Source organism: Epithele typhae (assembly GCF_022376455.1).
Source record: "Epithele typhae strain CBS 203.58 chromosome Unknown BXZ73scaffold_144, whole genome shotgun sequence".
Taxonomy (NCBI): Eukaryota; Fungi; Basidiomycota; class Agaricomycetes; order Polyporales; family Epitheliaceae; genus Epithele; species Epithele typhae.
Genome location: NW_025954335.1, coordinates 24553 through 52280, shown reverse-complemented (window position 1 = coordinate 52280; position 27728 = coordinate 24553). Strand labels below are relative to the sequence as shown.

The window sequence follows — 27728 nt, the reverse complement described above, 5'->3', positions numbered from 1 at the left end:
CACTTGCCGTCGCTTGTCCACCTTCGTTACCATATACGGCATGCCGCCCATACCCTTCATCGGCGCCGATTGCCCCTTGATGTTGTAGGTGATGTTATCCGCAGTCGACTCGGTCCATCCGATCGCCTTCCGGATCGCCTCCGTTGTCTGATTTTCGAACATCTGGGTGCCTGACTCCCAATCCATGAAGTCCGTAGCAGAGACGACCGCGCAGATAGAATCCGCCTCGACCTCTTCCGAAAAGAGCGAGTCCATGATGTCGCACAAGGACTTCCGCTCAATAGCAGTGGGCAGCCTGCGGATGGCATCGGCGAGTGGCGATTTTGGCTCTGCGAGAGAAAAGTAAGTCTACTGTTTCGCACAGAGACCTCGTACTTAATGGATACGCACTGACTACACCCTCGAGATAGGTGCCAAGTACGTCGTGCGCGAGTGAAGTTTGCGCGGCCTGCACCATCTCTTCAAGAGCCGCTCGACGCCTTCCAAAGTCGCCAGAACTGAAAACGGAGAGCGCATTCTGCATAGAGTGGATCGCCTGGATGTACTCCTCCATCTGGAAGGCGGAGAGCGTGCCGGATAAGTGGAGTGCTGCATTCGTGATGGTTAGTACAATTGTGCATATCGGAGAATACAAACTGACTTTTATCAAACTTTTCTACTTTTTCGCTCACGACAATAACCAATTTCTTCCTCGCACGCAAATTCTGTTGCCACTTGTCCCACACGAGCCGAGTTAGACCGCTCACGAAGTTCTGGTAGGCGGGTTTCAGGAAACGACGGCCAACGACTTTGGCGTGGTTGCCGAAGAGCTGTTCCGCGAGAATGTCTTTGGCCTGGATCACGAGGCCGTCGTTGATATCGACAAGCTGAGATTCACTGTGGATTAGCGTGTGTCAAAAGAGATATTATGGTGCTCACCTCGTCGCCCAAGACCGCGGTTGACAGTGTGATATCATTTGATTCGAGTGCGGACTCTGTCAGATCGCGCAGGCGCCAGTTTTTGTTCCAACGCGAAAACAGGTACTCGGTGAGGTCGGTGAAGTCAAGTTCGTCGTCTGTCTTTTCGACACGCGGTGGAACAGTTCCTCTCTTCTTTGCAACTTTCACCACAGTGCGGATGCCGGCCAGTGCTTCTTCCGTGATGCCGAGTTCAGCCGCGGTCATGTGGGGAGACCACGGCGCGTGCGGAAGCCCGGTAACACGACGAAACTGCTCGGAATGCCATGGACAGTCATTCGCGTCAAATTTCCAGGCTTCAATGGCCAGTTTGACGAGCAGAGGAGCGTGTCGGTATGAGGGCATGGGGAAAGAGGTTGGGAAATTGCGGGAGGGATCAGCTGAAGGGAGGCGGCACCAGCAAACTTATACATCAGCGCCTTGTGCAAGCATGCACTAGTCGGGAGGCCACGCAGCTAGCACGGAACGTGTATATATTCATCCGGGTACCCGTCATGTCAGGAACGGTGCTAGTACTGATATTTGACGCAGCGACCCTTGCGCCGCGCTCGCTCTGTCACTGCGACTTCGCATAGCCTCCGGGACAATAAGAACAGCGGATCTTAACGTTCAAAATGACGAAATCACCAGCAAGCCGCTCGCGGAAGGTGACATCCGGTGATGTTTGGACATACTTCCCTGGTGGAATTTCCTGATTGATCTAACCATTTAAGGGGCTCTGCGGCGCGGGATTTCGAGATAGATAAGACCAGGCCTAACCGAGAGCCTGTGCGCAAAAGCGGCTCGATCTAGCGCCGCGCACCAACGTCAGCGTCAATAAGAGCAGCGCTGGCGTCGGTCGTGGGAGCATCACAATCTCCGTAAAATGCTTCATTTGCTGAAAGAACACCGTCTCCATGAGGAGGTTCGACTCCACGTTCAGCGTCTCGCACCCCGTAAACACAATATCCCACAATAATGACCTCCTAGCCACAGGGACAAATACACAGAACTTCCAAGGTTTTGCACCCAGGGAAGGTTAGATTGCTTTTTAAAAGTTCAAAAGTTTTGTCGACCCTCGGGATGAGTCTGGGATGCTTTATTGTCCTAAGCACTACGGAAAGTGTGGAAGAGTTCCCTCACTTCAGACACATCATGGCTTGGGTGATGCTGACCATTAATCACTACCCATGTCTAACGTGTTGTACGAGGCAGAGGCCAATGTGAGCCATGGAGTTTATGTATCCATTACTGAGACATCACGGTACAGATCACATTCTGTAGTCAAGATCAGTTCTGCACATGTAACTTCAATCTGGCCATTGTCACTGCCCCTTAGGAGAGTGCTGCGCCCATGGCATAGGTTCATAAGGTTGGTATCACCCCCGGCAGCGTAGCCACGGTCCTGGACCGCACTCTGCGCGCGAGACACACTCATCACGTGTTGACATCCCCCGCGGCAGCGCAGCCGCGGTCCAGGACCGGCTCTGCGCGCGAGACACACTCATCACATATTGACATCCCCCGCGCAGCGCAGCCGCGGTCCTGGACCGCACTCTGCGCGCGAGACACACTCATCACGTGTTGACATCCCCCGCGGCAGCGCAGCCGCGGTCCTGGACCGCACTCTGCGCGCGAGACAGACTCATCACGTGTTGACATCCCCCGCCGCGGCGCCACTGCGGTCCAGGACCGCACTCCGCACTCTGCGCGCGAGACACACTCATCACGTGTTGACATCCCCCGCGGCAGCGCAGCCGCGGTCCTGGACCGCTCTGCCGCGAGACAACTCATCACGTGTTGACATCCCCCGCGGCGCACGCGGTCCGGACCGCTCTGCCGCGAGACAACTCATCACGTGTTGACATCCCCCGCGCGCGCCGCGGTCCTGGACCGCCTCTGCGCGCGAGACACACTCATCACGTGTTGACATCCCCCCGCAGCGCAGCCGCGGTCCTGGACCGCACTCTGCGCGCGAGACAGACTCATCACGTGTTGACATCCCCCCCAGCAGCGCAGCCGCGGTCCTGGACCGCTCTGCCGCGAGACAACTCATCACGTGTTGACATCCCCCCGCGCGCCCGCGGTCCTGGACCGCACTCTGCGCGCGAGACACACTCATCACGTGTTGACATCCCCCCCAGCAGCGCAGCCGCGGTCCTGGACCGCACTCTGCGCGCGAGACAGACTCATCACGTGTTGACATCCCCCCAGCAGCGCAGCCGCGGTCCTGGACCGGGCTCTGCACGCGAGACACACTCATCACGTGTTGACATCCCCCGCCGCGGCGCCACTGCGGTCCTGGACCGCACTCTGCGCGCGAGACACACTCATCACGTGTTGACATCCCCCCAGCAGCGCAGCCGCGGTCCTGGACCGCACTCTGCGCGCGAGACAGACTCATCACGTGTTGACATCCCCCCCAGCAGCGCAGCCGCGGTCCTGGACCGCACTCTGCGCGCGAGACAGACTCATCACGTGTTGACATCCCCCCAGCAGCGCAGCCGCGGTCCTGGACCGGGCTCTGCACGCGAGACACACTCATCACGTGTTGACATCCCCCGCCGCGGCGCCACTGCGGTCCAGGACCGCACTCCGCACTCTGCGCGCGAGACACACTCATCACGTGTTGACATCCCCCGCGGCAGCGCAGCCGCGGTCCTGGACCGCACTCTGCTCGCGAGACAGACTCATCACGTGTTGACATCCCCCCCAGCAGCGCAGCCGCGGTCCTGGACCGCACTCTGCTCGCGAGACACACTCATCACGTGTTGACATCCCCCGCCGCGGCGCCACTGCGGTCCTGGACTGCACTCTGCTCGCGAGACACACTCATCACGTGTTGACATCCCCCGCCGCGGCGCCACTGCGGTCCAGGACCGCACTCCGCACTCTGCGCGCGAGACACACTCATCACGTGTTGACATCCCCCGCGGCAGCGCAGCCGCGGTCCTGGACCGCACTCTGCTCGCGAGACAGACTCATCACGTGTTGACATCCCCCGCCGCGGCGCCACTGCGGTCCAGGACCGCACTCTGCGCGCGAGACACACTCATCACGTGTTGACATCCCCCCCAGCAGCGCAGCCGCGGTCCTGGACCGCACTCTGCTCGCGAGACACACTCATCACGTGTTGACATCCCCCGCGGCCGCGCAGCCGCGGTCCTGGACCGGGCTCTGTGCGCGAGACAGACTCATCACGTGTTGACATCCCCCGCCGCGGCGCCAGTGCGGTCCAGGACCGCACTCTCCGTGCGAGACACACTCATCATGTGCGCTCTAGCCTGCCTCACCTCCTGTGTGCAGGGGAAATCGGGGCCGTGTTAGCCCTACTGTAAGGAATCGACGGGAGCATTTGTTCACATAGCTTATTAGCAGGGTGCCGATGCATCGGTTGCCCCCACCTGCTTGGTTTCTATTTGTGGTCGCACCGCTTCCCCAGGTGTGCGCCATTCATGGGCGCGACGTCCCCAGCCTCTTAATTGTTTCCATTATGCTTTACTAATATATTATTAGAGACCAAGATATATTGATAACATGCTACTACAAGACAAAGCGAAAGCAGGCGAGAGGGAGGGTGAGGCAGAGGACGAGGGCGATGCGGGTGCAGGGGAGGACGATGCGGAGGAGGGGAGCGACGCGGGCGACACGGAGGGCGGGTGGAGGTGTGCGGCGTGGAGGCAGGCGGCGCAAGCGGAGCAGGCGGGCGGAGAGCAGTGTGGAGGCGGGCGATGCACACAGGTGGGCGACGCAGAGGTAAGGGATGTGGAGGCCGGCGTGTAGGCACAGGAGGGTGTTCGGGCGAATGTGGGCAGCGGAGGGGCGGGCGACGCACGCGACGTGGATGCGGGCCGCGCGAAACCGGGTGTGTGGGCGGACAAGGTCGGGCGGGCGGAGGAGGGTAGCGCGGAGACTGGCACGGGCATGCGGGCGGAGGTAGGCATGCGGGGTGGAGGGCGTGCGACGTGGATGCGGGCTACACGCAGGCAGGTAGCGTGAAGGTGGGTGATGCAGGCGGGGGGCAGCGTGAAGGGAGGTGGGTGATGCAGGCGGGGGGCAGCGTGAAGGGAGGTGAGCGACGCAGAAGCGGAAGCGGAGGTGAGCGATGTAGAGGGCCAGCAGGAGGAGGCTGAGGGCCTGGACGAGGCGGAGGAGGAGGTGGGCGAAGCGGAGGCCCGCAACGCAGGTGGAGGCGGGCGACGTGTGGGAGGGCCGCGACGTGGGTGTGGGTGGGCGATACGGAGGTGGAGGAGGGCGACGTGGAGGGCCGCGGCAACGTGGAGGATGAGGAGGGCGACGTGGAGGGCTAGAACGTGGCGAAGGTGAGCAGAGGTGGGCGATGTGGAGGGCGTCCAGGCGGACGTCCTCCCCATCTTGGAACTGTTGACAGGGTCGGGCGGGTGAAGCAGGAGGGGAGCGGCAGTGGAAGACTCACCAAATCAGAGGCCGTGGTACATCGCCGCAGCCCTCTAATTCTAATCTCCATGCTGAGGAAGTTCAGGTGGATCCTCTGGAGGTGTGGATGCAGCCGGCAGGGTGGGCGGAGGACAACATGGAGGTCGAGGTCGAAAGAGGAGGGGGAGGGGAGTTGAACGATGTCACCAGGAGGCTGAAGGCGGCGAGGATGGCGGAAAGGAAAGACGGTGAGAGCAACTCACAACCACACGTGTTGCCGCCCACAGAGGCGCGTCTCCGCTGGCGTGTATCACGGATCACGGGATGCATACGCACGCGCAACTGCTCCGTTAGCTCACCGCGACCCCATAGAACGGCCGAGTGCGCGAGAGCGATAACGCCGCGTCGACAGAGGGCACGATGTGGGTGATGCATAGTGGGCGATACAGACGAGGGTGATGATGTGGATGAGGGAGACACGGAGAGCAGGGACGCGGCGGAGGAGGCGGGGGGCAGGGACGCAGCGGAAGCGGGGAAAGTCAACGCGGCCAGAGGGCGACGCGATGCGGAGCTTGGCGGCGAGGCGGAGGATGAGGGCGACACGGAGGACGAGGGCAAGGTGGGCAAGGACGCAGGGAGCAGAGGGGAGGACTCACCAGGGGAGATCAGAGCCGCGGGCGACTTGGGGGCAAGGGCGTGGTGGGCGACGCAGGTGACGTGGGTGACCCTTCGCCTTCGCCCACCTCATTCCAGCCCTGGCCCTGGCCCTCCGCCTCCTCCCGCGAGCCCTCCGCGTCACCCTCCTGTGCCTCCACGTTGCCCGCATTCGCGTCGCCCATATCTGTGTTGCCCGCGTCCGCGTCGCCCTCAGCCGCCCCATTGCAGTGCTCCGTCTCGCCCGCCCGTGTCACCAGTGACCTCAACCGCGTCCACGTTGCCCGCCGTGTCCGTCTGCGTCGCCCACATCTCGCCGCGTCGCCCACATCACCCCGCTTAGTCCCCGTCTCAACGTCCTTGTCGCCCGCGTCGCCACTTCGCCCGCGTCTCCAGTTCGCCCGCATCGCGTGACACGTCCGCGTTTTGCCCCACATTGCCCATGTCTCCTGCGTCTCGCTTTGCGTGGCCTTGTTTCACAGATCACCCTCTCGCCTTATCTCCCATGTCGACTGCATGGCCCCCGTTGGCGGCCTTGCCATGGACGTTACTTTGTTCCCGGTGTACTAGATAGATCACATTAGACAGCAATATATCTCATTTTCCGCGCACTTCTATCTCGTTGTGAACCATTGATAGCTTAGTGATATTAAGCTTTTCATTTGCAACAAGAGGGCTAAGAGCACTCTAATGAGAGACATGTTAGTGCAAAGAAGATCCATTTTCCACAAGAATACTTATTCGCACAAGAATAGATCTACTGGAGAGCAAATTAGGCAAATTAGATCTAACTAGCAAGTGGGGGTTTTCCTGATGGACTGTATAGTCGCTATCGTCTGCCTGGACTGTGGTGGGGCGGAGCAGGAGGAGGAAGAGGAGGCGGGGAGGGACGCGTGACGTGCATCACGGCCACGCGTCCTACCGAGGCGCATCTCCACGGGCGCGCATGCATCCGCACCCTGCCGATACGCTGACGGATGCTCCCGGCGATTACTTAGCAGCTGCTCGAGGAGCAGCACCGGCACGCTCATGAGCTTTCCCTCCAGCTTTATAACGCGCGTGGGCACCCGAACATTCACGTATGTAATCCACTGCGAAAACTAGTTCTCACCCGTGGCGTTGCCATGGCGCGTGCGGGCCTTTGGCCCTCGAGATGCGACGTTGGGCAGATATTTGAGAATTTTACAAATAATGCTTATAGTGATACTGCAAAAACTGGAGTGTGTGCTGCAACTTAGGGGCCTGCGTAGCTTTTCTCGATATGCTCTCGCGTGTGTTGGTGGTGTGGAGTTGAAGGATCCGCTGAAGGCGAGGGAGGTAGTTACCCCGTCTTTATAGTATATAGTCAGTCCCGCAGGGCATGTGCCCATTGAACACCCCGTTCAGTTACGCTTTAACGCATGCGCACACGTCCCGGGGTGGTGAGCTGAAGGCGAGGAGTACACTGTAGCACCGGTGTGTGTGTGCCCTCGCGCGAGAAGGGAAATGTCGCGCGGGGTCGGTCTCGTATAGCTGGCCAATGCCCATAGGCCTTTTTCGCGGAGGAGCGCGGCCACAGGGGCTACCGCCCTCGCGCACCGCCACGCGATGTGTAGCGCGAGCCCCGCGCGCGAGTGGCGATATCTCTGCGTGCACCACAGAATACCCGTGTGCATTTTTCTCGTGCGCGAGGGCTCGCGTCTAGACTTCTGTTAGGACTTGAGCGTGGGCATACCCTCGCTCTGGGGGCAGAGGCCATTACAATGCGTTTATCCAGTGTTTCTCCACCTTTAGAGGCTCGTGCGCGGGGAGTCTGCAGTGCATGTAGAGATATACCCCCGCGCGCGCGGTGCTCGCGCTGTATGTACTTCGTGCGCCGGGTGATGCGCGCGCGAGGACGCTACGCACTGTGACCCGCTCCAAAGCTCGACGTTGAACGTTTGAACCTGGCCCCACTCACGCTCCTGCACGACAGTCGATATTAGGGTAAAGTCGGCCAGAAAAATGGCCAGTCACATCGCCCCGCGCATCGACCTCGTAAACTCGGCCGAAAGACCCCGACCTGAGGCGGCCGCCGGCCTCGCAGGCTCGGCCACACAAAGCACGACGGGCAACGGCCCAGCTTCGGAGCCCGAAAACGCGTAGAAAATGCCTGTCAAAGGTGTCATTTTCGGCAGGTATTTTTCCAGGGGAGAAAAAGGGCAGGAAAGGCGAACTTTTATGTCAAGTTTGTGTGTGTCGTAGAGTATCCTGAAAGGTGACGTTTTGGGCGAATTTTTCGGCCCGACAGACAATAGAATTCATAGTAAAGGCAATAGAGCGTGTATAGTATGCGAGTAACAAACAAGTTAGTACGAGTGATAAGTAACGCGCATTATTGAAATGGGCACCAAAGGTCTCTTTATCGATCCTTTTCGGCACCCCGTAAAGCACCCGGAAAAATTGCCCATTTTAGTGCCTTTTTCACACGCGCACAAAAGGCGGCAGAAAAGACACCTTTGACAGGCATTTTCTACTCGTTTTCGGGCTCCGAAGCTCGGCCGTTGCCCGTCGTGAAGGCGCCAGCCTCGTGCGCAAGCTCGGCCGGCCGGCGCACGTGGAAGCCACATGGCAAAACCTCGGTTAGAGTCTCGCTAACACGACGGGCAACGGCCCAGCTTCGGAGCCCGAAAACGCGTAGAAAAAGCCTGTCAAAGGTGTCATTTTCGGCAGGTATTTTTCCAGGGGAGAAAAAGGGTGGGAAAGGCGAACTTTTATGTCAAGTTTGTGTGTGTCGTAGAGTATCCTGAAAGGTGACGTTTTGGGTGAATTCTTCGGCCCGACAGAATACTGTGCTCAGAACAAAGACAATAGAATTCATATTAAAGGGCAATAGAACGTGTATAGTATGTGAGTAACAAACAAGTAAGTACGAGTGATAAGTAACGCGTGTTATTGAAATGGGCACCAAAGGTCTCTTTACCGATCCTTTTCGGCACCCCGTAAAGCACCCCGGAGAAATTGCCCATTTTAGTGCCTTTTTCACACGTGCACAAAAGGCGGCAGAAAAGACACCTTTGACAGGCTTTTTCTACGCGTTTTCGGGCTCCGAAGCTGGGCCGTTGCCCGTCGTGTATTGTAGTTGGCACTATGTACCTTGTAGCACGATGAATATATATTTGTTTGCTCCTCCTATACACATGTGTGATCTATTGAGTGCAATGTATGAACATATTAGGCACTAATTGAGTGCTTCTTGAGATCTACCTTAGAGCTAATTGAGAGCTCTTGAAGATCTAATTTGCAGCTATTTGCAGCTAGTTAGACGTGATAGCGATGGTCAACTCTAGTTCGCAATAATTAGACTATTTGTGCTATTAAGCACTAAGTAGAGAAAATTTTCTCTAACTAGCAAGTAGGGGTTTTCCTGATGTCGTCCTTCGTATACTATTGGACTCCGGTGTCACCTGGTGACACCGTTCAACTACCCTCCCTCGACTCCGACCTCGACCTCGACCTCGATCTCACCCATCTGCCCGGCTGCGCTCACAACATCTGCACTGCATGAGGACGTCCTCAGGATGCATATTGGAATCTGGGGGCCGTGGCGATGTACCGCGGCCCTTGCTTTGGTGAGTCCCCTACTCCAACCTTCTGCACTCCCATCCACCTTGCTTCGCCCATCCGGCCTGCCGCCGACCTCGACCTCCCCGTCCGCCTCGTCCACCTCGTCACTGCGCTCGCCTACGCGCTACTCTCCGCCCGCCTTCGCGCTACCCACCCGCGCCTGCACGCCTGTCTGCGCCCGCACACTCTTCTCCGTCTCCCTAACCTCCATGTCGCCCTCCGCGCGCGTCACCCACCTCCGCGTCACCCTGCTCCACATCACCCGTCCGTGCCGCCCTCCCCGTCGCCCGCATCTACGCGCGTCGCTGTCCCCATCCTCCGCCTTCGCGGCGTCCACACGCATCGCCTGCCTCTGCGCGCGTCGCCCTCCGCGTCTCTCGTATCCTCCCTCTCCCCCGCCTCCGCGTCATCCACTTCCGCGCTACCCACTGCATCGGTCCCTCGCTCGCCTCCTCCTCGCCCTTCTCCATGTTACCCGCCTCCGCCAAGCCGCGCCCCTCCGCGAGCCTCACCCTCATCGCTCTGCGCTGCTCGCCCTGTGCCGCCCGTCCATGCCGCACGCTCCACTTGCCACCTCCTTCGTGCCGCCCGCCCGCGCGTTGCCTGCCTCTGTGCTGCCCTCCTCCGCGTCCTCGTCGTCCGCCTCCGTGTCGCCTCCCCATCTCGTCCACTTCCTCCTCGGCCTCGTCCCGGCCCTGCGTCTCCTCCCACGAGCCCTCCTCCACCTCCGTGTTGCCCGCCTCCACACCGCCCTCTGCCTCCTTCCACCTGTCCCCTCCTGTAGTAGTGTACAATAAACATATTTTCATGCATAATAATGCACTAGCACACACTGCAAGTTAGAGCCTTGATAGCCTTTGTCACCCCCTTTCCATTGCGCTCGCCGATGTCTTGCCCGCCTCACTTGTTCGCTTGTTGTGTTCTGCGTAAGAGCGTGCACGGCCAGCGTACTCTTCTCCTCTTTCTGGTGCTCGATCTCGCCTTTCCTTCCTCTCCCTTTCGCGATTGACACGTCTACCCCCTCCATGCCACACAGCCCCGCCCCATCCACTTCATCGGCCTTTCTTAGCAGCTTACAACACCCAGTTTGAAAACACATTGTTACTCACTCACTCAACATAGGGTTTGAGAAAGCCTCCAGTAAGCCTTTGGGTGTGAAAAAGGGCATTCTTAGTACACCAAATGTTAGTGTGAGTGAGAATAGATTGATATGGCTTATTGAATGTGTAATGGGATCTCAGAAAAGAAAAGCTAAACTGATGAACTCTGAGTAAGGCAGGGACTGACTGTAGCACATACGAAGAAGAGTGATCCTTAGTTAGTGATAGAATGACTATATTGAGGGCATAAGTACCTGTAGCACACACGAAGAGGAGCTACTACAGATAGAGTAAGCATGTGGTAAGGAGTGCATAAGAGTGTAGGTACTTACTCCTCAGTCAGTGATAGAACGACTGAAGAGCAGTGCGAGCCAGAGTCCTTCTTATATCTGGTTCAGGAGCTGCATACGTAAGCGAATGATGGAGGACATGTGTGGCGCAGAGGTCAGACCGGACAGAAGATGGATACGATGCTGTACGGGCTGTTGGCTCAAGACAAAGAGAGTCCGAAAATAGAACAAGGGAACAAAGAGAGAAGTGTAGAAGAACGAGATAAGGGACTACAAGACAGTGAATAGACATGTGGAACTATGGGAACTATCTCACAATGTCCATGTGTACGTAGAACTGTCCTAATGTACCTATGTTCGATATCCAATGTTCAACACAAACAGTAACAACAGACCTGTAGTAAGGATTATTGAAAGGGTACCAACTGGATAGGAAGTGAGAGTGAAAGCTTATGAACTTGCTATGGATTCAACATTCTTTTAGGCTTTAGGCATGAGTTCTGCACATTCCTCAATGAACAATTAGTAGTCTAGTAGCTCTAGGTTAGATTGGCAGGAGTTGGTGCACCAGAGATATAAGTGGTGGGAGGTGGTGCGATAGAGTGACAATCATAAGAGTGCACTAAAGCTTGTAAACAGACAGGTGGAGCAGGTGTTAATGTGCCCCTGTATAAGAATGGAAGTCCTTCTGTGTAGGTCACATGCACTCCCACTTTCAAACAGAGGGAGTGCAGCACGGTGTGTGTGCATTTTGTGCAAGTGCATGCGGATGTGTGGATGTGTGCGCATATGTGCAGAAGAAGTAGTTTGCCTCGAAGCCATGAGCATACAATGCCAGATGGGTGCAAGCCTCATGAGAGGAACAATGAGATTGAGCAATGATCTGATGTGGGCATAGGAACGGGAAACTCCGGACATCAAATACAAGTCACATGAGCACTTAGGTGCCCTGGTGCGATTTAGAGTTTGCCTGGAAGCACGGAGCACACAATGTCACATGTGTACAAACAAATGGAGCAACACAACAACAAACAGAGAACACAATGATCGGAAGGCGATGAATGCACGCTTAACTGCGGACATCATGTGGCAGCCACGCGATATGACATCATGCCGTGGTGTCCGCATTGGACACTTGATGTATGCGAGATTAGGTTAGGTTAGGAGCGATGAGGCGGCATGTGGGCAGAGCATAGGTTACCAAGAGAGGGGGCTCACCACTAAGTGCTCGAACGTGCGGACATCTGCACTCGTGCTGTAAAGGACCTTAAGAGGTGAACTTATCACTCCATATCGCACAAAAAGACTAGATATCATTAGCAGTACTGATACAAGTGATGAGGCCAACTAAGTGACTACATGAAGTAACCAAATCAGCCAACAAAGACTAACTAACTAACACCTACGGGTCCACGTTATCGTGAATCCAGTGGCTCAGGCTGTCTAGAGTAGAGACGTGCACCACACCCGTGGCGCCGACCTCATGGGCGCCGAGCAATTGGCGAAGGCGGTCGAGCACAGACACGACAAGAAATGCCGGATATTCGGTGCCCGAGTAGGACCTGGGACACGGTACTGCCATGGTACCTGTCACGGTCACGTTCTTTGTCTTACCGGACAGAATCCTGTTGGGGGCATGGTCTGCACCCGCGCAAGGTGGTGTGAGGCAGCCTGGTTTGAAGCAGACCAGGGTGTGGGCAGGATTCATGGCCTTAGCCTGGTCGGCCACAGAGCTGGTTTCGTGTTCAGACTCTTGCCACCATGTACTGGTGTACCAATCTTGTCGTGAGAGGTGGGCGTAAGACTCGTGGCGCTGGGCTCGTCCGAGGCACCCACGTCGGAACGCGCATGCTGGAGGGACAGCAGGAGCGCTGAGTCCTCTGGGGCGGGCTGATCGGGGACGTCGGTAACGACACCGCGGTGCATCGCGGACAGCCTGTGGGTCTTGCGGGGGGCGCGTGGCGCCGGCGCCGCCGTTGTTGTCGTGCTTGCGCTTGCGTGGAGAGGTGGTCGCGGCGGTGGAGCCGGTCGCGGCGGTCGTGGTCACAGTCGCGGTGGAGGAGCGGGTGGGCGTGGGCGTGGGCGTGGAAGAAAACGCGGACTTGCGAGCACGAGTGGGGGTGTGCAAGACTTTGACGCCTTTTCGAATGGTGCGGTACGACTTACGATCCTCGCGGATGCGGAGGAACCATTCATGTTGTTCGTGTGGGCGGGGCATCGCAACCCACCATATCTTTTTGGAACCGAGCATCGTCTTGTATTCTTCGTCGGGGCCGGCGTAAAAGACGACGGCGACGGCCAGCGTGCGTGCATGCTTGCGGTCCCACTTCGCGTATGCGGAGTAGGAACGGATGTGGGGGAAGGGCGACGAGAGGAGGCTCTTGCAGCCGGGCGCGATCTCGAAGTCTTCTTCCGCTAGTCATGTGAGGATGTAGTCGATCGCGCCCTGGGCGACGATCTCGGTGGTCTTGGGGAGGTCCGCGATGACGCGGAACCCGACATCCAGGAAGCACCCGACGAAGCCGACATGCGGCACTGCCGAATGTGTCGCGCTCAGCCGGTGGGGTGGGGGAAGCGCGGGAGAGGACTTACGAATGAGCGCACAGTCGCCGCGGATGCCGTAGGTGGTGCAGGAGTTCCCCGCGGACGTGCGCGTGCATTGTCTGCACGCGCCGATGCCGTTGCCCGAGCATCCACTGATCTTGCTGTCGAGACAGTTATCGCACTGTAGAGACTGAGCAGCGAAGGGACATGGGAGCGACGGACTTACCTTGGACTGCAAAGTCCAACGAATGCGCCCGCAGGGAGGCGTCGGGTGGTTGCTCTTCTCCACCGTCGTAATGCCTACAGAGACGTTCATGGGGAGACGTCGAGCGGGCAAGAGCACGGAGTGGGGAGTTCGGGGGAGGTTGAGGTCGCGGAGGAAGCCATCGTGTGTGGATAGCAGAGAAGAAGGAGGTGGGAACGGGATCGGGGCGGATAGTCGAGGGCGGTGATAGTGGTGGTTGTGAGGAAAGAGCGAGGCGAGGCAAGGCGAAACGGAATGGGAAGCTGGACGGGGAGCGCTGAGCGCTGAGTGCGTTTAAACACTTGGGTCACGGGGTCACAGGGTCACGGGGTCGTGGTGGCTTCTGAACTCGTGCCGGAATGTGCCTACGTAAGAAGGTTTAATGATCGGTCCCATTCACGACGGGCAACGGCCCAGCTTCGGAGCCCGAAAAGGCGTAGAAAAAGCCTGTCAAAGGTGTCTTTTCTGCAGCCTTTTGTGCATGTGTGAAAAAGGCACTAAAATGGGCAATTTCTCCGTGTGATTTACGGGGTGCCGAAAAGGATCGATAAAGAGACCTTTGGTGCACGTTTCAATAACACGCGTTACTTATCACTCGTACTAACTTGTTTGTTACTCACATACTATACACGTTCTATTGCCCTTTAATGTGAATTCTACTGTCTTTGCTCTGAGCACAGTATTCTGTCGGGCCGAAGAATTCACCCAAAACGTCACCTTTCAGGATACTCTACGACACACCAAACTTGACATAAAATTTCGCCTTTCCCACCCTTTTTCTCCCCTGGAAAAATACCTGCCGAAAATGACACCTTTGACAGGCTTTTTGTACGCGTTTTTGGGCTCCGAAGCTGGGCCGTTGCCCGTCGTGGTAGAGACGCGCCTCTGTGGGCGGCAAGGACGCGTGGCGCGCATCGTCGCGTGGCTGTGACCCTTTCGCCGTCCTTCCTCTCCTCCGCCTCCTCCTCGCTCTGCCCAGGCAGACGATAGCGGCCATACGGTCGAGACTCGACTGTCGTCTTCTATTGGACTACAGTGTCACTTTGTGACACTACTCTAACTTCCCCTCCTGCCCTCCACCTCAACTTCCATGCCGTCCTTCACCCACCTTGCCGGCCACCCTCACAATGTCAAGAGCGCACAAGGACGTCCATCCGGACGTCCTCAGCGTGGAGATTAGAATATAGGGGCCGGGGATATGTACTGCGGCCCTAGTTTCGGTGAGTCCGTTCGGGCCTCCTCCCCAGGCTTCCTGCCTCACCCATCCGACCTACCGCCCTGCCTTCACACCCGCCTCCTCCGCCCCCGCATCGCCGCGTCGCCCGCCTTCGCCTTGCTGTGTCGCCCACCTCCGCCCACCTCACCGTCCGCGCTCCTCCGCGCCCGCCCCGCGTCCTCTTCGCCCTCCTCCTTCGCGCCCGCCTTCGCCTCGCCGCGTTGCCCTACTCCGCACCCGCCTCCTCGCCCGTCTCCGCCCGCGTCGCTCTCACTCGCCCGCGTCGCCCGCCTCCCCCACACCGCGCTCCGTCCTCCGCGCCGCGCCCCTCCGCGTTGTCCTCCTCCGCGTTGTCCTCCTCCGCGTTGTCCTCCTCTGCGTCGCCCGCCTCCACCTGTGTCGCCCTCCGCCTCTTCCAGGTCTTCCGCGCGGTCTCCGCCGCGTCGCAGTTGTGCGTCGCGCACAACCACCTCCGCCTCCTCCCGGTCCCCCGCCACCTCCTGCGAGCCCTCGACGTCGCCCTACCCTGCCTCCGCGTCCGCCAGAGTTGCCCTCCTCCTCCTCTTCGTCCTCCGCCTCCGCGTTGCCCACTCCCTTCGCTTCGCCCGCCTCCGCGTCGTCCGCTTCCCTGCGCGTCTCGCGCTGCCCGCCGCCTGCATCGCCCGCCTCCGCCCGCCTCGCCCTCCCCGCGTCGACACTTACGATTGCGGTGTGAAATATTGATGGAGGTGAGCTCAATGCCACAGACAGCGGCGTCCAGTCATCTCGGGGCAGCGTCGGGCATGTGATGGACGGCTGGTGCGTCTCCTCCAACGATCGCGTGGCAGCTACAACCAAGGTCCATGACTCCGTTGACACATAGTGGCGTACGGGTCTACGCTCCTAGTCTCCGACGCAACATCCTCGGTGTTCTAGTGTGGCTGGCGAAGCTCACACTTCAGCCTCAGGAAGATCATGCCTTCTGTCTTGGTACATTGAAGTCGATACTATTGTTTGGGTGCCGCACAGAGCGTAAGTGCGCGAAGTCAGTTGTTCAAGTGAGTTGAGGAAGAAAAAACAAGATTGTAATTTCAGAACTACGTGACATATCGAGCAACAACGTATACAAGTACATCAAAAAAAACGCGCCCACTTTCATGCGCGGCATGGGTGCGCGCGTGGGGATACTGATGCGGGAGCAGGGAGGGAGCGCGCGTGGGGACGCACAGCGATGAGGGGGCGGGGAGACGGGCGCGGGGACAAGGAGACGGGCGTGGGGGGAGGGACGGCAGTAGGATTTTTAGAAATCCGATGAAGGCCCATCATGGGCTGAATAAGTAGAGTGCTAATGGCGAATTAGAAGCCGCCAATTGCAGCGCGTCTCGATTGGGCGTCTATCTGATCTTCGGCGCGTGCCCCAAAAGGACACGTTAAAAATGCCACGCATGGTGGGACTCGAACTCCGAGACTCGTCCGAACCGTGCCGCGGACCACTACGCCACGGGTGCTTGTACCTCAGCCCTAGATATATATTTATGAGGCACAATCTTCTGGAATGTCGACACTAAGTCCCGCCCCCTGGGCCGCTTTTCGAAAAACCAGCAGCGTGCCTTGTCCCCTTCCTTTTCTAATACCACACTGGTCACACCCCGCGCGAAGGTGGCGTGTTTCGCCAGGCGGCAAGTGATAGCGGCACGAGTCTAGATGCGAAGGGCGCGCGTGGCAGGAGTACGGGACACCGTGCCCCCCGAAGGGCGCGCGCGCGAAGTGGTCCGGGCAAACGCGCGCGTGAAGGGCGCGCGCACGCGTAGCGCGACAGAGGTGGTTGGCCCTCATGCGCGCGCGGGCATGCTCGCGTGCGTGGAGCAATGAAGCGCGGGATGGACGCACAGCACGCAGGAGCTGGAGGGGTGCGGGTTTTCGAAAAGAAGCGGGCGCTGCCGCACCTTTCGAAAAGGACGGGAGAGGCTCAGGCGCCGGGGTGCTTTCCGAAAATGCTGCCGCCCGTCTGGGAAGGCAATGAAAGCAGCCGATATAATAACGCTTCTAACAGAGCATAACAACTGAAAGTAGCCCAGCGGTCTACGCTGGGCTGATCTTTATGCGTGAACTTCCGAGAGGTGCCCTGGTTCGACTCCGAGGGCAGGAACCCCCCCAGACGCCTGCGGTGTGCACCACGCCTACCCGATTTGGTAATAGCACTCTGCCAAAAGATCCCATGAAGGATGATCATGGGATTTCTAATACGTACACTGCTACGTACGCGTGGGGGACGCGCGGGGACGAGCGGGCGGGGAAGATGCGGGGACGGGGGAGCGCAGCGACGAGGGGGGGACGGGAGTGGGAAGACGGACACATGCGCGCGGACGAGCGGGACGAGCGGGCGAGGAAGATGTGCGCGCGGAGATACCGAGACGTACGGAGGGACGCTGACGCGGGCGCAGAGACGAGGGCTTACAAAGGTGTACCTACTCCTGACTCATGTCACCCTCGTCGTCGTGGTTTCGCGCATTGTTGGCCTAAGTGTCCATGTGGTCGCCTTCTTCGGAGGACGTCGGCGTGTCGGTGAGGGACGTGCCGGGCGCGTTCTTGTCCGCCCACTTAGCCAGCTTCTCCACCTCGGTGGCAAGGCCTGAGGCGTGGGACGCCAGAAGGTAAGTGATCCCCTCGAACCCCATCCAGCGGACAGCGTCTTCTATGCGTGCGGAATGGGACGGGCGTGTGGACGTAGACACGCGCGCAGAGGTGGACGGGAGAGCGGAAGAGACGAGTGCGGACCTGGACGCGCGGGTCGACGGGCGCACAGATGCGGGCGCACGCGCGGAGGTCATGGAGGTCGACTTGGGCCGGCGTTTATCGTGCGTCGTACGGTGCGGGACCGAGCGGGAAGATGTGGTGCGTGACATGCGCCCACTTGCGACGGGGGGAGTGCGAACGGCGGTGGCAGGGACAGTGGGTGCGGGAGGAGGAGCGGCCGTGGCGGGAGGAGAGGCGGGAGGCGCGGCGGGAGGGATGGGGTCCAAGCAATAACTACGCCAAGACATGCCTGGCAGTATGATCAACCAGTTGTGGTCGTATTTCACGTGGGGCAGCTTGATCCAGTCTTCCTGGAGGCTCCCGAGGACCAACGGCCGCAGATCTTCGCGGGCCTTTTGCCTAAGGTCGCGGAACACGACGGCGGCGGCGAGGTCGCGCGCGTCCCGTCGGTCCCACTTTTCGTACACCGTGTAAGAGGGGATGTTGGGAAAATGGCAGTTGAAGAGTGCTTCGACCTCGGGGATGACGGTGAAGTCGAGCTCCCTGAGCCAGGTGAGAGTGTAGTCGGCGGCGCCCTGGGCGACGGCATCCAAGATGGGCGGGAGGTCAGCGCGAATGCGGATCGTTGGATGCGCGAACCATCCCACAAATCCCGCGTTCGGAACTGCCGTAGCAAGTGTGGTGAGGGAGGGTAGACGGGGAGAAGAGGAGAAAAGGGGCACACCGATGAACGCGCCGTCATGGCGGAGGCCCCATAACGTGCAATCGCGGTCGCAGTCGCGGCACTGGAGGCAAGGGCCCCCCATGTCCTGGGTCTTGCGGCAAGTGACGTTGTCGTCCTTGATGCAGGCGTCGCACTGATAGACGTGAGCACGGTGCGAGGATAGCAAATGATGGGGTTTACCTCGCGGTCTGAGACCCAGATCGGGTCTCCACAGGGTGGGGGTGGCAGTACTTCGATCTCTTCATCGACGAAGGTGTCGGGCACAGCGATGGGCATGAGGAAGAAAATAGAGAGGAGGATGAGTCGGTGAAGGAACTTGGGGGCGGGGTCCTGCACAGAGGAGGGCGATAGATAGCGCGAGATAGCAATCGCGGGGGAAGCGATGTACAAACATAACCACACGCGCGCAAGCAAAGCGATACATAGCATGAGATCGGTCCACGATCGGAAGGCTGTGAAAACCCAGGAGGTCACGCGAGATTCGATTACAGCTAAATCCATAACGCTAGGCGTGTTTCAAAAAAAGTCAGCATAGCACATTCGGGCGGAGACTGAGGCTGGGGGTCGACATCAGCCGTAACCAAGCGGCGACGTTGAGTGAGGGAGATGGGCGTGCGTGAGGAGGGCGCGTCGCGACCCAATTCTGATATCGGCCCCCCTCGACACGTCCAAATTCAGTCTCCGCTTAGACGGGCCGTGCTGAACTTTTTCTGGAACACGCCTAGCGTTATGGATTTAGCTGTAATGCGCGGGCCCCGCGCTGTCAGATTCCCTAGGTGGCCGCCCACGCGATGAACAACGGTGAACGGGCGGACGCCCGCGCGTCGAACAATACTGTAATGTGATGTGGACGTCCGAAGCTTCAATGCTAATGCTACAGTATCAATATTCTTCAGGCGGATGTCCGCACGTCGAAGGAACATGTCTGATGCGTGGTTATGGATATCCGCGCGGACGTCCGCGCGCGCATTTGTTGGGTGTGGCGCGGTTCTTAAGACGAGTGGTTCAACGCGCGGGCGACCGCGCGTTCTTATTCAACAACAGCATTTAAAAGTACAGCAAGAAATACGCCAACCACCATGCGTGGCGTGTATGGGCCCGACCGGGACGAATGCAGGGATGGGGACAAGTAGCGATGAAGGGGCGCAGAGCAGGCGAGGGGACAAGGGGATGGGCATGGGGCGGGGACGAGCGACGACGAGCGGAGCGTGGAAGATGCGGGGCAGGGGCGCGCAGAAACAATGGGGGACCGGAGCGGGGAAACGGACAAGGGCGCGGGAACGAGCGGGACGAGCGCGGCGGGACGACGACAGACATAGACGGAAGGACGGACTTGTCCATGGGTGCAGACCTACTACTCATCCATATACTCGTCGTCGCCATTGTTGTCTTCATCGACGGGCGTGTTGTTCACTTCGTCGCTTTCTTCGGACGACGTCGGCGTGTCGACGCGGGTCGAGGGGGGCGCGTTCTCTTCCGCCCACTTAGCCAGTCTCGACGCGGTGGTGGCGAGGCCTGAGGCGTGGAACGCCAGCATGTTCGTGATCCCCCGCAACTGCGTCCAGCGGACGGCGTCGTCGGCAGCGTGGACGTAGCGGGCGGAGGCGGCAAGCTCCTCCATGTTGAGGCCTGGCAGGAAAGACAGGTCGGGGAGGGCAGGGTGGGTGTATTCACAATCATCGGCGGACCTGGACGAGCGAGCGGACTTCCTGGAATGGGAGTCGACGCGGTCGTCGCGGTCGTCGCGGTCGTCGAGTTTGCGCTTGCCCCTACGAGATGGAGGTGCGAGGGACGCGGGGCCCAAGGAGGAGGTGGAGGCACACGCGGAGGTGGATGCGCGCGCGGACGTCGAGGCGCGTGCGGACGTCGAGGCGCGTGCGGACGCGCGTGTGGACGTGGACATGCGCCCACTCACGACGGGGGGAGGGCGAGCGGTGGCGGCAGCAACAGCGGGTGCGGGAGTGGGAGCGGCCGCGGCGGGAGGAGCGGCGGGAGGCGCGGCCACGGCAGGAGGCGCGGCGGGAGGTGCGGCCATGGCGGCAGCGGCAGCAAGTGCGGCAGGGGGTGGGATATTACTCAGGCGTACTCTACGATAGGAATCCCCCAGTAGAGCCGTCCAGTTGTGATCTTCACGAGTGAATGGCCCCTTGATCCATTCGTCACGTGTGCTGTCGAAGACCAAGGGTTCCTTAGAAGTCACCCCGCGGAAAACGACGTCGGCGGCGAGCCTGCGCGCGGACACGCGGTCCCACTTTTCGTGCACCCTGTAAGAGGGGATGTTCGGGAACGGGGAGTTGAAGAGTGTGGAGGCCTCCAATACACGGGTGTAATCCTGGTCCCTGAACCAGGTGAGGACGAAGTCGGCTGCGCCCTGGGCGACGATGTCCGTGGTGTCCGGGAGGCCAGAGCGGATTTGGATGGTGTCGCTCTGGAACCAGCCGACAAACCCCACGTTGGGGACTGCCGAGCGAGTGCAGTAAGGAATGGGGAAGACGCGCCGCGAGAAGAACTGCGAACTCACCGATGAACGCGCCATCGATGCGTAAGCCCCAAATCATGCAGTCCCGGTGGATGCAGAGGCGACAATGGTCCGGGATGGCGGAGTCACGGCACTGGCCCTTTTTGCTCTTCACACATTGGTCGCACTAAGAGATGTAAGACCGGCGCGAGGATAGACGATGAAGAGTCTTACCTCGCGGTCAAGGGTCCAGATCGGCTCTCCGCAGGGCGGGGGCGGCAGCACTTCCACGAGATCGGTGTAGAAGTGGATGGGAACGAGGGCGGGCGCGTGGAAGTTTGCGGACATGTTTCACGAGATATTGAGAGGGCAAGGGTGATTGTGAGTGGGAGGAGTGCAGGGGTTGGAGGCGAAGGACGGTGATGGATATCGCGAGATAGCAATCGCGGTGCGCGAGAGGCAAACATAACCACACGCGTGCAAGCAAAAGGGCACAATGAGCGAGATCGGGCCACGATCGGAAGGCTGTGAATACATGGCTTCTCCCGAATACCGGGAGGCCATGCGAGATTCGGTCAATCCTGGGCCCCAGGCATTCGTTCAGCTTCCCGCGACGGGTGTGTATGTTTATACGAGCGCACCCCGGCGCTATGAACAGGACGTATGGGCATGGTTAGGTGCGCGGACGCAGGCCACATGCCGTCGGGCTGCCCTATTCCATGTCATATGTGTGCCGAGTGTAAAGCAAATATATGTGCAAAGCGTAAGAATAAATAATATACTATTGTGCTAGGGTGACGTCAGAAAGTAACACGTGGGTGATGCGGGGGCGAGACGGGGGTGACGCTAACGATGCGGACGAGGTGGATACGCGGGCGTGCGGGGTAGGTGAGGGTGAGGGCGAGACGGGCGAGGGGCGGGCTAGAGCGAGACGAGCAAGAGCGAGACTGTGGGTGACGCGGCAGTATCACAATGGCGAGATAGGTGAGGGTGACGTGCGTACGCCGGTCGGAGGGGCCAGCGCACACGACGAGCGCAGGGAGCGGTGGGACGCGCTCGAACTTGATGAGCATGGGCGCGCGCGGGGGAAATTTCATTGGAAAGGCGACAATGCGGAGTCAGCGGCGCGTAGGGGCGAGCGCGAGGGCCCTTGGGGTCGGTGGGGAGAAGGCAGGTCACTCAGCGCGCGGTCAAGGGGCGTGATCCCGTCGAGGTGGATACGGCGGAAGGCCTCGAGCGAGCGTGGCTTGCAGAGGTCGTGTTGCGAGGGCCGCACGAGATATGAATGTTCCGCGATCGCACTTGCGTGGGAGGCCTCCTCGGCGGAGCGTGGGCGGCGTCCGGTCGTTTTTCTTAGAGGGAGAGGGAGAGGGATGTAACGCGGGGAGAGATCTGGCGCACGACGGAACTCACGCAGGGGAGACTCGTGGGGGTGTGTTCCTGTACTAGACACCGAAAAGATCTCTCCTGCTCGAGGATGCGCCCATGGGTGGGGACAGGATGAAGTCGAGGGTATCGATGGAGAGGCGTGGTTGTCCTGGATGAGCACGGAGGGGGTTTCTTCTCCATCGGGTAACTTGCAGTGTAGCAGGGAGCGGATTGTGAGCGGGAATGACTTTCGATGCAAAGGGCGGAGGAGAAGGCCTGAGAGTGGACTCACCAAGGCAAAGGGAGGCCACAAGACTCTGGAAAACGGATTCGCATCCAAGGAGGTAGGCAACATGGCAATAACTACGGCGCGCCGCGGCGCGCGCGATCGATCGCACAGCATGTTTGTTTGGATGTGCTCGTGGCGGGGAGCACTTCACAGACGTGGTTCGGGCTCTGGTAGGGGTGGGCAAGGCAAGAACACGAGAGGGGCGGAAAGGACTCACGAGAGGGGAGCGGGCCTGTGGTAGATCGCCGCGGATCCAAGATTCTAATCTCCGTGCCGATAACGTCCGGGTGGATGCTCTCAGCGTGTTGAGTTTGTTCCCGTGGCTGCCGGGAAGGTGGGTGATAAGGAGGATGGGGAGGAGGAGGGCAATGGTGCATAGCAGTGTGGAGATTGCGGGTGTGGGCGAGATAGGCGGTGCACGCAGAGAACAGCGGGCAACTTGCGCGAGGGTGCGAATGAGGGTGAGGGTTGATGCGGCGTCGTGGGCGAGTTCGAGGTCGGTGGTGCGGGAGAGGGCGAGGATGAAGACGTGAGGCTGTGGGTGGCGCGGCGACGGGAGCAACCTAAGCGCGCACAACCTGGTAGCGAGCACAGGTGATTTCCCTGGTGCATCCGTTGCGATAGCCTATCGGCAGCTACGGATAGGACCCCCGACATCTCACCCAGATGCCTGATCCCAATTTTCGCAAAAGTGCCGAAAATGTCCTGGGGGATCAGGCATCCTGGTGACCCTGTTTTGGTCGGACGGCTACAGGCCTCGGCCGTCCGGAGCCTGATTTGGTCGGATTTTCGGAACAGGCCTCCGGAGGGCCTCAAAATGTCCGGATTCCGCTCGAACAGGCCTCCGGAAGGCGAATTTTCGTCCAGGAAACGTCGGGGAATCTCAGAAGCGTAGAAGAGACATTGAAGACTCGTAGGAACTTGTAAATACAGTAGATCGTTGACGAGAACATTTGGGGACATAGACTCGAGGTGACCGTAGTCTAAGCGCCCTTGTGCTCCGCCCAGTGCGTCCATGCGTTTCTCCCCTCCCCTGATTCCTCTACGTTGGCCCTTCACCGGTCACCCCTGCTCTCGCCAACGTTCGCCCTCGCCGCGCTCGTGACTGCGCTACATGTACGCCTGCAACATGCCAATATCTGTGGACGACTAACGTCGCGCTGAGCCGCTCCGCGCGAGAGTGCGTCGCGAGCGCGAGCGTCAGCAGCGTGCGCAGCGGCAGGTACATAGTGATTGTACGCGCGCCCGGAGCGCGTGCTCGAAATCTGCTGGACCGACGACCTGATGGACAGCTGGATGCCGTGGGGACTGCGGAAGGCCTCAAGCGGGGAGGGTGAAGAGGCTGGTGAGGGAGTTGGATTGGCATTGGGACTTGGGGGGGAGGTCTTCGCCCGTCGTCGATGGCCCCGAGGGTGAGCACATCATCACTTTGAATGCACAGGTCTCCATGGGTACCCGATAGTCCACCATGCGGGTGAGCGAGTTGGGAGAGCAAGTCCCGCACCTGTACCGAGAGAGGGCAAGAGACCATTGCCCGCCAGCCTGCCTCCTACTCTTCTCCATTTACCCGCACTTCCTGGGTCCTCGGCCAACTTTTGAACCACCTCCCACGCCCTCTCATCCTCGTTCTCACCCGGAGTGGAACAAACGAACTCTGTGGCATGCAGACTGCACCTGGCACGCGGTCAAGCTGCCAATGGCGCCTGGTACGTCGATCCCTGGAAGTAAGCCGTCTCAAAGGCATATGCTGGCTCCAGTGAGGTTGGGTTTCAGCTTGCTGTATTTACTTGCAGGTAGTAGAATATCATTATAAACAGTTCAGTCAATGCAGTGCTTTTGGTGTACGCACGGCGGCTCACATATGTAAGGCAGGCAGGAGAGACGCTCGAAGATCCGTAGCCCACTCTGGCTGACCTTCAGGCCGGGTTGAGGATCAGGCCTCCGGGAGCCTCCACACTGATGGTCGGATGATGGCTCAGGCATAGGCCGGCTGAAATCCGAGAAGATGTCCGACAAGGCCTAAGCGCCTACAGGCATTGAGCCCGCGAAATCGCCATCAATGTCCGGATTCGGCTCACACGACGGGCAACGGCCTAGCTTCGGAGCTCGAAAACGCGTAGAAAAAGACTGTGAGAGATGACATTTCCAAGGGGACAAAAACGGAGGCTTAGGTGACCTTTTCTTGATGTAACTAAGAACAAAGACAATAGAACGTGCATAGTATGCGAGTAACAAAGAAGTAATTACAAGTGATAACCTGTGTTATTGTCGAACAAGGTGGAGAAAAGGTCACCTTAGCTCCTGTTTTTGTGCCCTTGGAAATGTCATCTCTCACAGTCTTTTTCTACGCATTTTCGAGCTCCGAAGCTAGACTGTTGCCCGTCGTGTCAGGCATTTGGGTGAGATGTCGGGGGTCCTCTACGGATGCATCTGGACGGATCTGGCGATCCGTGATGCGCGCCCGTGGAGACGCGCCTCGGTGGGCGGCAAGGACGCGTGGCGCGCATCGACGCGTGGCTGTGATGCACGCCACACGTCCCTCCCGCCGTCCTTGCTCTCCTCCCCGCCTCCTCTTCCTCCTCCTGCTCCGCCTCCACCGTCCAGGCAGACGATAGCGACTATACAGTCGTCCTTCGTCTGCTATTGGACTCCGGTGTCACCTGGTGACACCGTTCAACTCCCCTCCTCCTCCTCCTCCTCCTCCCTCCTCCTCAACCTCGACCTCCATGCCGTCCTTCTCCCACCTTGCCGGCCGCATCCGCACCGCACGAGGACGTCCATCCGGACGTTCTCAGCATGGAGATTAGAATTAGGGGGCCGCGGCGATGTACCGCGGCCCTTGTTTTGGTGAGTCCCCCGCTCCACCCTCCTGCATTCCCAACGCCCACCTCTCCTCTCCGGCTTCGTACATCCGGCCTGCCGCCGGCCTTGACCTCGATCTCCGCATCCGCCTGGCCCACCTCGCCGCTGCCCTCCTCCCCGTTGCCCACCTCCGCGCTGTTCTCTGCCCGCCTTCGCGCCGCCCGTCTGCACACCTCAGGTGCCTGCGCCCGCACACCCTCCTCCGCCTCCCTCACCCGCGGCCCACCTCCTCCACGCGCGTCGGCCACCTCCGCGTCATCACCCACCTCCATGTCGCCCGCGTCCGCGTACCTGCCGCCCGCATCCGCGCGCGTCGCTAGGCTCCCCCACGCCTCTGCGTCCGCCCTCCTCCGTGTCCTCCTCCTCCGCGTTGCCCACCTCCTCCGGCCCGTCCGCCCCCGCGTCGTCCACCCCGGCGCGCGCCGCCCACCTCATCGCCCGCCTCTGCCCGCCTCACTCGCCTCCTCGCACTCTTCCGCCCACTCTGACCTCCTCTGCCTCCGCCTCCTCCCGCGAGCCCTCCGCGTCACCCTCCTCCGCCCACCTCCTCCGCCCACGCGGCCCTCCTCAGTGTCGTCCCAGCCCACGTCATGTCCTCCACCGACGTTACCTCCCCCACCCACGTCGTCCTTCCGCTCGCATCGCCCGCCCTCGCTGCTCTGCGCCTCCTCCCCCTTCGCATTGCCCGCGTTGCCCACCACCTGCTCCGCCTCGTCTTGGCCCTTCACCTCCCCCCGCGAGCCCTCCGCGTCGCCTCGCTTGCCTTTGCGTCGCCCGCCTCCGCGTCTCCCGCGTTCACGTCGCCCATGTCGCCCTCCTCCTCCTCTGCGTTGTCCCCGCCTCTACGTCTGCCTCCGCGTTGTCGCGGGGCGTGGTATTACTTACTAGTGCACCTATGTAGTAGTTTACTAATAAATATATTTCTATCACTAATCATATAAAAGATGTGGTGTGAAACAAATAGGGAGGCGAGCTCACTGTCGGAGACAGCGAGCTCAGGTGGCAGCGCCTGAGGCGCCGGTGTCCGGACATCTCGGGACAGTGTCGCACCCGGGGGTGCGCGAGCGCGCTTGGGGAAGGCGGTGTCGAGCGCGACCGGGCCGGCCGGCACCAGATGCATCCGCACCTGCTGATAGGCTGTCACAACCACGACGGGCAACGGCTCAGCTTCGGAGCCTTCCGGCAGGTATTTTTCCAGGGGAGAAAAAGGATGGGAAAGGCGAATTTTTATGTCAAGTTTGTGTGTGTCGTAGAGTATCCTGAAAGGTGACGTTTTGGGCGAATGTTTTGGCACGACAGAATACTGTGCTCAGAACAAAGACAATAGAATTCATTGTAAAGGCAATAGAACGTGTATAGTATGTGAGTAACAAACAAGTGAGTACGAATGATAGGTAACGCGCGTTATTGGAATGGGTACCAAAGGTCTCTTTATCGATCGTTTTCGGAACCCCGTAAATCACACGGAGAAATTGCCCATTTTAGTGCCGTTTTCACACGCGCACAAAAGGCTGCAGAAAAGACACCTTTGACAGGCTTTTTCTACGCATTTTCGGGCTCCGAAGCTGGGCCGTTGCCCGTCGTGAACAGATGCACCTGGCGAATCATCACTGTAGTGGTAGCGCACTGTGGGCGACAAAAAATCACGCGCAATACAACAGGAAGGAGCGAGGAGGAGACCACGAACGAGGGCTGCAGCGCAGGGAGAGTGGCGCGGGCGATTCTAGCAAGAATTCGCGGTGAGATGTGCGATACGGTGATGTGATGCCAACTCGGGTAAGAGTCGACAAGGGCCGAGGTCGAGTCCGTGTAGGCGTGAGACGCGGGACGTTGGGCGAGTGAACGAACACCAGGGGATAGAACGTCCGAGGGTGTCGCGGAGGAGGAAGGGGACGGAATGTGCGAACGCGGAGGAGAAGAGAGGAAGAGAAGCAGAGAGACGCTAGACGCGGACGGGGGGCGCGGACGGGCGCTACGAAGCCGATGAACGATGGGCGACGGGCGAGGGCGATAGTCGATAGGCGGCGTGTACGATGAAGATGAATGATGAAGACGATATGAGACGATACGAGGTCGAGTAGAGGCGAAGTCGAGGAGTGAGCACACAACACACGCACAGAAATGCGCGGGAAATGAACTGAATAGAAACCAGTGCGAGTCGAGTCTAAATACATGCAAATGCCAAGCAAATGCGGCCGGCGCGAGGGCGTGACTACGACCAAAATAAGCACCCGAAACGTATCTACAAATCTGGGTGTCATGGCAAGTGTCCGGAAAATAAGAGAAACGAGTGGCGGAGCGGGGCAACGAGCGTGGCTGACCGTGGA

The 27728-nt window shown here is 59.4% G+C and overlaps 6 protein-coding genes across 6 annotated transcripts; 1 reads left to right on the top strand and 5 right to left on the bottom strand.

Moving 5' to 3' along the window:
- Window positions 1-4473: 4473 nt before the first annotated feature.
- Window positions 4474-6399, top strand: BXZ73DRAFT_82917 (uncharacterized protein; the record flags this gene model as incomplete). The annotated part of the gene is made up of 7 exons (XM_048023818.1): window positions 4474-4677; window positions 4720-4872; window positions 4923-5007; window positions 5048-5094; window positions 5438-5579; window positions 5769-6043; window positions 6085-6399. The coding sequence occupies 7 exons, from the start codon at window positions 4474-4476 to the stop codon at window positions 6397-6399; spliced, it is 1221 nt and encodes a 406-aa protein (XP_047871323.1).
- A 3028-nt stretch (window positions 6400-9427) lies between these two features.
- On the bottom strand, window positions 9428-10597 carry BXZ73DRAFT_82916 (uncharacterized protein; the record flags this gene model as incomplete). Its single annotated transcript, XM_048023817.1, has 4 exons — window positions 9428-9694; window positions 9725-9818; window positions 10000-10338; window positions 10404-10597. The coding sequence occupies 4 exons, from the start codon at window positions 10595-10597 to the stop codon at window positions 9428-9430; spliced, it is 894 nt and encodes a 297-aa protein (XP_047871322.1).
- A 1303-nt stretch (window positions 10598-11900) lies between these two features.
- BXZ73DRAFT_82915 (uncharacterized protein) lies at window positions 11901-13820 on the bottom strand (the record flags this gene model as incomplete). Its single annotated transcript, XM_048023816.1, has 5 exons — window positions 11901-11930; window positions 12179-12266; window positions 12367-13375; window positions 13553-13685; window positions 13731-13820. The coding sequence occupies 5 exons, from the start codon at window positions 13818-13820 to the stop codon at window positions 11901-11903; spliced, it is 1350 nt and encodes a 449-aa protein (XP_047871321.1).
- A 3642-nt stretch (window positions 13821-17462) lies between these two features.
- On the bottom strand, window positions 17463-18700 carry BXZ73DRAFT_82914 (uncharacterized protein; the record flags this gene model as incomplete). The annotated part of the gene is made up of 3 exons (XM_048023815.1): window positions 17463-18364; window positions 18425-18557; window positions 18605-18700. The coding sequence occupies 3 exons, from the start codon at window positions 18698-18700 to the stop codon at window positions 17463-17465; spliced, it is 1131 nt and encodes a 376-aa protein (XP_047871320.1).
- A 1078-nt stretch (window positions 18701-19778) lies between these two features.
- Window positions 19779-21230, bottom strand: BXZ73DRAFT_108160 (uncharacterized protein; the record flags this gene model as incomplete). Its single annotated transcript, XM_048017091.1, has 3 exons — window positions 19779-20884; window positions 20946-21069; window positions 21117-21230. 3 exons carry the CDS (start codon window positions 21228-21230, stop codon window positions 19779-19781), a joined length of 1344 nt encoding a protein of 447 aa, XP_047871319.1.
- Window positions 21231-25250: 4020 nt separating this feature from the next.
- BXZ73DRAFT_82912 (uncharacterized protein) lies at window positions 25251-26521 on the bottom strand (the record flags this gene model as incomplete). Its single annotated transcript, XM_048023814.1, has 4 exons — window positions 25251-25692; window positions 25891-26159; window positions 26287-26309; window positions 26380-26521. The coding sequence occupies 4 exons, from the start codon at window positions 26519-26521 to the stop codon at window positions 25251-25253; spliced, it is 876 nt and encodes a 291-aa protein (XP_047871318.1).
- Window positions 26522-27728: the final 1207 nt, after the last annotated feature.